The sequence below is a fragment of a genome, unplaced genomic scaffold (genome assembly GCF_019419815.1).
Source record: "Pyrus x bretschneideri cultivar Hongxiangsu unplaced genomic scaffold, Pyrus_bretschneideri_v1 Contig16, whole genome shotgun sequence".
Taxonomy (NCBI): domain Eukaryota; kingdom Viridiplantae; phylum Streptophyta; class Magnoliopsida; order Rosales; family Rosaceae; genus Pyrus; species Pyrus x bretschneideri.
In genome coordinates, this window is record NW_025999457.1 from 3,624,625 (window position 1) to 3,634,571 (window position 9,947).

Consider the following 9,947-nt stretch of genomic DNA (forward strand, 5'->3'; position numbering starts at 1 on the left):
GGGGTATTGCGTTTGATCGAGGTTTAATTTAAGTTAGAGAAAAAGAGAGAGAGGAGAGAAAGAAAAAAAAAATACAAGAATAAAGAGTTGTGCTACAAATGGGAGAACGACTGAGATAAAATAAGCTTGGAGTGGAGTAAGATAACTAAAAAAAACCCCCAAAAATCACCTACAAATTTGCTATAGGAGTCAAGACAAACTAACAAGGGTAATACATTGAGTTGTTGGATTCCCCCTTTGTTGAACATGTGTCCCAAAAAGTCAATCATGAGATGATAATTAACGGATATTTCACTTACTAAATTAATTTAGTTTAATTTAAAGACAGGATTATTATTTAATGTCGTCTCATTAAATGTTTTAGTCCTCCACTGTTGGCTTACCTTCATCCCTCTAAAGACTTTTGGACCTCGTTTTAGTTGTTGAAGACATTAGGCCATCTCCAACCAAGGGCTGGTCAGAGGGCTCGTTTTAGGCCTCTGGCTCTCCAAGATTCTCAAAGATATTAATATTTTAATGAACAATACAGGGCTATATTTGCCTTCATCTCTAACCGAGGGCCAGAGGGCCAAATGACTCGTTTTAGCCCTGTCACAAAAAACCGTCTCCAACCGAGGGCCAAAGGGCCAAACATAATTTATTATTTAAAAACTACAACTTAAATTCAAATCCAACGGCTAAGTGACGCCAGCTAGTCGTTGGTAGCTAACATCATGCTGACATCAGCTAACCGTTGGATTTGAAATTTTCTTTTGCCATAAATAGTGTGGATATTGGGCTATAATTCACACAAATTTGAATTCAATCTATTTCAATTCAATCTCTTTCAATTCAATCTTTTTCAATTCAAGTTTGCAATGAATTCCAACTTTGGATCCTCTTCGAATTCCAACTGGGGGTCTTCATCCAATTCCAAATTGGAAGCAACATGGGCGCAAATGAGACGAAAAGATTAAGGAAAAAATGGAATTTAAAAAAGAATGAAACAAATTTTGTAAAATAAAAGTTATAGGAAAAAAAATAGAATTAAAAAAAAATAAAAATAGAAGTTATAGGAAAAATTTTGTAAATAAAAAATATTAATAAAACTAAAAAAAAAAAAAATTCAAATGCAACGGCTAGCTGACAATGAAACAAATTTTGTAAAATAAAAGTTATAGGAAAAAAAATAGAATTAAAAAAAAAAATAGAAGTTATAGGAAAAATTTTGTAAATAAAAAATATTAATAAAACTAAAAAAAAAAATTCAAATGCAACGGCTAGCTGACATCAGCTAGCCGTTGCATTTGAATTTTTTTCTTAAGCATTCCTGTTGGTTATAATCGACAGGAAAGCTGATTATTCTGGCCAGCCCTGGGCTAGCTGCAATCAGCCCTCCAGCCATCTCCGATTCTGTGGGGCCCTCTCAAATTCTACAGCCCTCTGGCCTATCCCTCGGTTGGAGACGGTTTTCAGGCTATTTTTGGTCCTCTGGCCCTTTGGACCCTTCGGTTGGTGATGACCTTAGTTCTTCTTAGTAACCATTAATAATTTCATTCACTTTCGAAATTTATTCATCTATAGGAAGTATTGACGATCCATTATTTGTTGTTTCAATTTTTATTAATATATCCATGAGTACTCAAGTGCTAATGAGTTAGTAAATTAATATGACGCTAATCACTAATTTAATTCACATACTATTTAAGTATTATATTTACAGCTGATTATGTCGTCTCTTTGTTTACGTATTCATCCAAAAATAATTTAAATTACGATGAATAAAATTAACTTGGGTTTAGAATGCAAAACATATTGTTTTAGCCAATTTAATTAAACTCATATCTTCCAAAAGAAGAAAATTATCAACCACCAAATCATGGAAACCACCAAGCGGGCCCCCTAATATCTTAATCTCCAGTGCACAAATCGCAGTGCGACTGCGAGAGTCGTAGCGAATCATCCAACCGCGCAACACCTTAAACCCGCCCAGCTTACCTCGCCGCCACGCTTTCACACACAAAAGGAAACAAAATCCTTTGAAAATACACAAGGAAACTTCTCATCCCCTCTCTCGCACTACAAAACTCCTCGTCCGCCCTTTTCCTCCTCTGACTATTCGCATTGACCACCACCTCCACCCACTCTCTCTCTCTCTCTCTCTCTCTCTCTTCCGCCTTAGGAGAGTCCTACTGTGTTTTTGTAGGACTTTTCTCTTCTCTCTCTCAATTATCCACATCCCTCTCTCTCTCTCTCTCTCTCTCTGTTGTGTTTGATCGGTTGAAATTTTTCGATTTTTGTTTGTTCGAGGGTCTTGATTTTGTTGTTGAGGAAGCGATGGTGAAGGAGGACGATTCAGCCGCGCTTTTCTGTGACGGCCACTTTGCCGCGCCGGGGTTTCGGTTCCATCCCACCGACGAGGAGCTTGTCCTCTACTATCTGAAGCGGAAGATCTGTAAGAAGAGGCTCAAGATTGACGTCATCGCCGAGACCGACGTCTACAAGTGGGACCCTGACGAACTTCCTGGTATGATTTTCGTATGATTTTTGATATGGGGTTTGTGGGTTTTAGAGGTTTTTGTGTGAAAGCATTGATTTTTAGTATGATTTTCGATTTGGGGTTTGTGGGTTTTGATTGTTTGGTTATTAATTTGGGTATTTGTTTTGGTTTTTTGAATCGGTTTTTGTGTAAGTCAAAAGTTTTGTGTTTATGATTGATTGCTGTAGAACAAGTGAGAAGAGTCTTGATCGTCGGGTCAACCCTTTGGATCAAAGTCTAATTGGTGCATTAATTCTTAAAACCCTAATTTTAAATGTTTGGATCATTGCGGATTTTGGTTTTTTTTTTTTTTAGATTGCTTTGCTTCTCTACTTGCTGTGTATTGGCTGATGGGTTTCAGAGTATTTTTTGTTTTGATGACTGGATTTCGCCATGTTGGATTGGATTGGTTTTTCTTATACTTTGGTTATTGTTGATGGGTTTGGTTAACAAGGTTTTCATTCCTTTTCAGATTTGTTTTGGCACACACTTTCCGAAATTTGCAGGATGCTATGGTGATATTTTCTATGATCTAATCAAATAAACTGCTATAATGTCGGTAGTTTGTGCTATATAAAGCCACGCATGTTAGGAGTAAAGTAATTTAATATTTGTCCTTAGCCCTTGGTTTATAAATCCCAACTTTAAAATTCCAAGTAGATGTGCCTGTTAATCCCTGATTGCGTTTGGCATGGAAATGGTTTTAAATAATTCTGATTTCATCAATTTTAAGTCATCTGCTAATCTTAGTTTTATGTATTAGATAGCTGTTTAACGTCTCACATTTTGTGTTCTTTAGCCTCTCACAATTTTTGTTGTTTAACCTCTCACAATTTTAGTTGATTGAATTTGGTTACTAACTAGTGAATGTGATATGCAGAACTATCTCTGTTGAAAACTGGAGACAGGCAATGGTTCTTTTTCAGTCCGAGAGATTGGAAATACCCTAATGGAGGAAGATCAAGCAGGGCAACCAGACACGGGTATTGGAAAACTACAGGAAAGGATCGTACCATTGTATGCTATTCACGGTCTGTTGGATTGAAGAAGACCTTAGTTTATTACAAAGGCCGTGCACCTAGTGGGGAGCGCACCAACTGGGTGATGCACGAGTATACCTTGGATGAGGAAGAGCTCAAGAGATGCCAGAATGTACAGGTATTGATTGGAATAACATCCTTTTCAATGTGCTCTTGAATTTCTTTTATTGTGTAAACCAAAACTGACCATTTTGTTCTTCCTTTGTTTTAGCAATACTATGCTCTCTACAAGGTTTACAAAAAAAGTGGACCCGGTCCCAAAAATGGCGAGCAATATGGGGCACCATTTAGGGAAGAAGACTGGGTTGATGATGAATCCCCAGTAATCAAGACTGCTGCTGATAGCCAAATCTCAGTGAAGCAAGCTGTAGATGTTGTTTCTATTGATGATGTGAAGGTCAATGGGGATGTCCATTATGCACCAAATGACATCGAGGAGTTCATGAAACAGATTGCTGATGAGGCTGTGCTGCCTGAAATGAATGGGTACGGTTACACAGCACCCCAGGTTGGTAATCTCTCTCTATTTACTGTACCCCCTTATTTTCTTCCAGGGCTAGTTGTTTATTGCTATTGCAGAGTATTTGGCAAATATGGCTAAAATAAGATTTTTGTATCGTAGAGGCTGATGGTTCTGGTTTAGGTGTTACCTCAATAGTCCCCACAATCAGTATTTTAAATGCTTAATCTTGATAAAGGATGATTGCATAAATAAAGAAAGTTTGTACTTTTAAATTTTCTTTGCTTGATTTTAGTCTTGCATGTGTTAAATCTGTGTCACTGCGAACATGTAATTAACATTATACAATTTCATTTTGTAGGTTCTTAGCGAAGAAGATACCCAAAGTACTCTGGTTGATCTGTACTCCAGGGAAGTTATCTGTGCTGAACCTGTCAGAGAGTTCAATCCAAATGTGCCGCAATGCAATGTGGACGCTAACTTTGACTTCACGCAGTCATCTACCTCCCAAATGCAATCTTACGAGGCATCTGAAGTCACAGATGCTCCTGACATTTATGACCAGGACCCTCCTGCACTGCATGAAGAGGATTTCTTGGAGATGGATGATCTTCTTGGTCCTGAACCTACTGTACCAAACACTGTGAACCCTGTAGACGACTTGCCGTTTGGAGAGCTAGATGGATTAAGTGAATTCGACTTGTATCATGATGCAGCCATGTTTCTTCAAGACTTGGGGCCTATTGATGAAGGAAATGTTGCTCATTATCAGTACATGAATTCTCAGGGGAATAATATAGCAGACCAGTTTGAATACCATTTACAACCCAATCCAGTAGCTGAAAACCAGGTTAACCATCTGCTGAATCCAGAATCAACTCAGATTAACAATCAGCTGTGGACAAACACTGAAAGAGCAGAACCAAATCAGGGATCTCTCTCGTATTCAACCCCAGGTACATATAACAGTGACGATGAATTGTCGATGCTCATGTATTATTAAGTGCAGGTTTCGAGCTTCAAAACTCTTCTAAAAGCTGGTTTCTATGAATGTATTATTGATCGCAGTGGTTTGCATGACTCACTTCTAGTTATATGTTGGCTTTCCCTTTGTTGTAAATTGGAATGTCCCTATAAAATCTTGTAAGTAGTCGCTAATATAGGCGATTTGTATCTGGTATTGTTTAGGTGTGGTATATGAATCTTCAAATTTTCCTTCCCAAGCAACTCAAAATCAAAGCGGCAATGAGGCTGCAGGTGCTACAAGTCAGTTCTCTTCTGCTCTTTGGGCCTTTGTGGAGTCTATACCTACCACCCCTGCATCGGCTTCAGAGAGTGCTTTGGTGAATCGTGCTTTTGAACGGATGTCTAGCTTCAGCAGGTTGAGAATTAATATGGCAACTACAACAGTCGCTGCAGGTAATGATTCTGAAACTAGGAGGGCAGGCAGAAAGAGGGGATTCTTCTTCCTTCCGGTTCTTGTAGCACTATGTGCCGTTTTTTGGGTTTTGATTGCAACTCTCAGACCATGGGGGAGATCCCTCCCCGCTTGAGTCTGCAAGTGGGAAGTTTTGCTGCTATATATATGATTATATTCGCCATTGGAAAATTGAACCATTATGTTTACATAGGTTTTTAATATCTATATGAATGTTGGTTGTAAAGGATGAAATTGCCTAGTTTTTCCTTCACTTTTTGTAAATAGAAAATTCAACATATAATTTTTAGGTTATGTGTTTTTGGGTCGCTAATTAGTGTGCACAAACTTTGCACCGTTGCACTCATTCACTTATTTGCTGCTTCTTACCAAGCACCTGTACATGTCTTGATTCTTTTTTTTGTCTCTTGGAAATGTACAGGTCTAAGAATATTGACTAAAGGGTCTCCATTTTTTTTTTTAATTGGAATTAGTTGTGAGGCCAAACAACATTGGACTTCAATGATCTGAACGTTTATTTTTCAAGTTGCACTTTGTAGATCATTCATGCAAAGTATCAACCAAATCAGAAATGTTTGAGACATCTAATTTAGTTAAAAGAAATTGACGAACATTATGGTCTATAAGAAGAAACATTGAAATTTTATCATGACAACTGAATGGCCAAATAGTTACGGATTGAATTGAATTTTTGTAAGGATAATCTATAGATTGAGCTTTATAACATAGACGATTCATATAGTCGAAGTTCGACGTGGAGTGAATCCGATAATTAATTTTTATTATTTTTTTCAGAAATATGGATCCCTCCCGGCCTATATGTTGACATGCCACCCAGGGAAATTTTGTCAAAGTAGTGTCCAAGGGATAACAGTGATCGTAGTTTTAAAAAAAAAGGCTTCAGTGTTATTTCTGTATAGTACCGTCGATTTCTTCTTTCTTGCTTTCCTTTTACTAGCGGAAATTGAACGTCAAAGTTATGGTCTCAACTTCGGAGATATAGAGGAGTTTTGACGTGGGCGCTTGGTTTTTTTAATTTTTAAGAGGGGTGCGTTTGTTTGCCTTAATTAAGCTAGACTGGACTGGATTAAATTTGATGTGAATTCGTGTTTGTTATTCACACGGGTTAACTTTAATGAAATTAAGAGGTGTATGCAATTGGAATTTTGAATTTATGGGTATTTAATCAGGATTTTAAGTGATTCTGTGAAATTCAATATATATTGAATCAAGATTTCAAGATAATTTATTAAAATCTTTAGAAATCTGATTGTATTTAATTAGGATTTGGAACAAGTTTATAACATTTTAGGTGTATTCAATTAGAATATGATTTTGAAGAATTTAAAAAAATTAAGGAATTAAGGGGAATTGAAGAGATTTTGTAGTATATTGGAAGTATCCACAAATCTCTCATCTTCCCCGTAAGATTTCGAGAGAATTGAATATAAAATTTACATAAAATCTCTACAAATCAATTAAACTCTACATAAATTCATGAATTTATAAATCTATTAAAATATCTTAAATTTCCAATTAAATACACCTAATTTTACTTTTACTCGCCTATGCTAAAGCCTTCATTGAACGGTCCTTAGGGCCTGTTTGGGATTGAGGTGCTTAAAAAAAAAGCTCCTATGAAAAAAAGCTATGAAAATTTTTGGTGTTTGGTAAACTTTAAAAAGCAGCTTTTTTTCAAAGTTGAGGGTGAAAAAAAGCCCAAAACCAAGAGATGACAAGAAGCTGCAATTTGTAGCTTCCAAAAGCAGCTTATTTTCACCCACACACGGGTGAACAGTGTCCAGGTTTAATGAAATATACCGACGCTCTCGCCTTTCTCCAGAACTCTCTCGCACGTCAAAACTACAACCTAGACCCCGATCTAGGTATCAAAATGAAGCACTAGCCAAGAGGAGTAGTTTTATACCTTGGGTTCGCCGTGAAACGGCTTGTGGTGGCCGGAAAATCCCTCGGAAAACACGCACTCGCCGGAAAATTGGGTGTACCTCCACCCTTGCCAAAAACACTCCAAAACCTTGAAAATTCATGAACCCAACTCAGTAACTACATTTAACCAACATCTAACAAGACTAAGAAGGGAGAAACCATGCCTACCCAACCGGAAAACAAGCTAAAATTCGCCGGAGATGCTCGGCGTACTCCGGCACCGCGAGCAGGGGAGAGAGAAAGAGAGAGAGAGAAGCAGTTCAACGGCGATGATGGTGACTCTCCCTGAGTTGTGCGACTGTGGGTATTTGTGTGTGTGTGTGTGTTGTCACGGGGAAGAAGAAGAGAGAAAGGGAGGAGTTTTCGAAAAGAAAGGAAAAAGAAAGATGCAGACAAACCAAAACAAAAGAAAAGAAAAGAAAAGAAAAAGAAGAAGGAGAAGAAGAAAAAGGTGTCACGGAAGGGAGAAATTTTTAGGTGTGCCGGGAACACCATGCCACGTGGTTTGTCATACTAATTAATATTTAAGATAAAGTTTATAAATATTTTTCTTCTAAAAATAAAATATATTTAGTAATTCACTTTTATTTGTTAAGAAAATTAAATTAATAACACATCTAGTAATATACCCTTTTTGGTCATTTCACACAGTCACAGCTGTTTTACAAAAAAGTTTACCAAACACTATGATACTGCTTTTTGTTTCCAAAAGCACTTTTACAAAAAAGTTTACCAAACACTTTGCTGGCTTTATTTCACAGCCGCTTATTCTCACAGCACAGCCACTTAGGGCTGGTTTGGTATTGCTGTGATTTGAAAAAAAGCTGCTTTTGCTGTGCTGTGAGAATAAGCAGCTGTGAAATAAAGCAACGAAGTGTTTGGTAAATTTTTTTGTAAAAGTGTTTTTGAAAAAAAAAAGCAGTATTATAGTGTTTGGTAAACTTTTATGTAAAACAGATAGTGAAAAAAAGCCAGTTTTTCAAAGCTGGGTTTTATAGCTTCTTGTTTTTGGCTTTTTTTCACCCAAAACTGTGAAAAAAAGCTGAACCTGAATGTTTACCAAACACAAAAACAGCTCCCAGCTTTTTTTGATACCAGCTTTTTTCAGAATCACCTCAGTACCAAACCAGGCCTTATTCTCACAGCAGCTTTTTTTCAAAGCACAGCAATACCAAACCAGCCCTTAGCGTGACCACTGAAAACCATGGAACTGCTAAGACCGTTCTCTCTCTCGCGTCGCGGTCGTGCTCGATTGCGTCATATACAACGACGACTCATCATCTCCGACCCCTCCCGCCGCGTCCTCTTTCTCTTTCTAACTCGATCGTCGTCTCCATTTTTGCTTCTAATTCATGGTTTTTTGAATTTTTGGGCCATGTCGATTTGCAGAGATCGATTGGCATGGAGGATTTTGAGTTTTTGGATTGGATTCTGGATTTTGTAAATGGAGGATTCTGAGTTTTATGGATTGATTTTGGGTTTTTCCAAATGGAGGATTTTGTGTTGTTTGGATCGGATTTTGGGTTTTCATTTTTGAGTTGTGTGTTTTGTGATGTGGGAGTTGTGGAATTTGTGGAGTTTGGGAGCTGTGATTTGAGTTAGATCCTACTTTTTCAGGTACAAGGGAGCGTAGGTTCGCAGCATATATTGCTGCTTCAGATGATGAGGAAGACATTGCGAAGTTCATTGGCGTGGTCATAGACTTCGATAGCATAAACCCCACTGGATTCATGGAAGACAACTTTTACTGAGAGTGAAGGAAAAGCTCAAGTCCAAAGAACTTGAGGAGGACCATCTTACCTAAGTTGAAAAATTATGAAATGATGTTTGTGTGTGGTTTCTCCACTTGATTCACACTGTGTCAGAACTAAATTGTGGTTGATTTGGGATTTAATCAGTGTGTTTTCTGACATAATTGATCTTTGATTCAATGGGATTGTATGTATGTTCAAACCACTGTAAGACTTGCTTTGTTTCTCAAATGCATGGGGTTCCATGGATAGATGCACTACTCTTTACTTCAAAAAGAAAAATATTATTATTCTTCTTCTTAGTTTAGTAAACGCTTTACCAAGTCTGTTTAACTTAGTCTATTCTAAGCAAGTCCATTTTAGTCAATTCTAAGTCAGGCTAGCTTAGTTCTAAAGCTAGTCCACTCCCGATGCAACAAGCGCACCATAAATGTTTTTCTTGGTTTGAAAAGGCCTAATTTAATGTGTCCTCATCACAATCAGAAACAGTAAAGCTTCCAATTCCCGAATGCATACATGTAACCACATATGTAACCATCATGTTTTAAAAGATATAATGCCCTTTAGTTATTCTTCTTATGATACAATGATATATTTATATTAGGCTTTTTAGCCAAAATGGTCATTGAGATTAACATAATTTCTCACTTCAGTCTATGAGATTTAAAATTGATAAAAATGATTCATGACTTTGTTAAAATGACAAAATTTTTGGTACTTCCATGAAATTTTTTATTAAATAAGGACGAAAATGACAAAAATATTCTCAATTTAATAAACAATAGGCCAAAAT

At 37.1% G+C, this 9,947-nt stretch overlaps 1 protein-coding gene and 1 long non-coding RNA gene across 2 annotated transcripts; one reads left to right on the top strand and one right to left on the bottom strand.

Moving 5' to 3' along the window:
• Positions 1-1,986: 1,986 nt before the first annotated feature.
• On the top strand, positions 1,987-5,769 carry LOC125475748 (NAC domain-containing protein 17-like). The gene is made up of 5 exons (XM_048580988.1): positions 1,987-2,506; positions 3,399-3,676; positions 3,770-4,066; positions 4,380-4,974; positions 5,207-5,769. Exons 1-5 carry the CDS (start codon positions 2,317-2,319, stop codon positions 5,569-5,571), a joined length of 1,725 nt encoding a protein of 574 aa, XP_048436945.1. The 5' UTR covers positions 1,987-2,316; the 3' UTR covers positions 5,572-5,769.
• LOC125475749 lies at positions 5,525-7,834 on the bottom strand. Its single transcript, XR_007257165.1, has 2 exons — positions 7,572-7,834; positions 5,525-7,491 (listed from the first exon to the last, which is right to left on the bottom strand). It is a non-coding gene; the product is annotated as an uncharacterized LOC125475749 (long non-coding RNA).
• Positions 7,835-9,947: the final 2,113 nt, after the last annotated feature.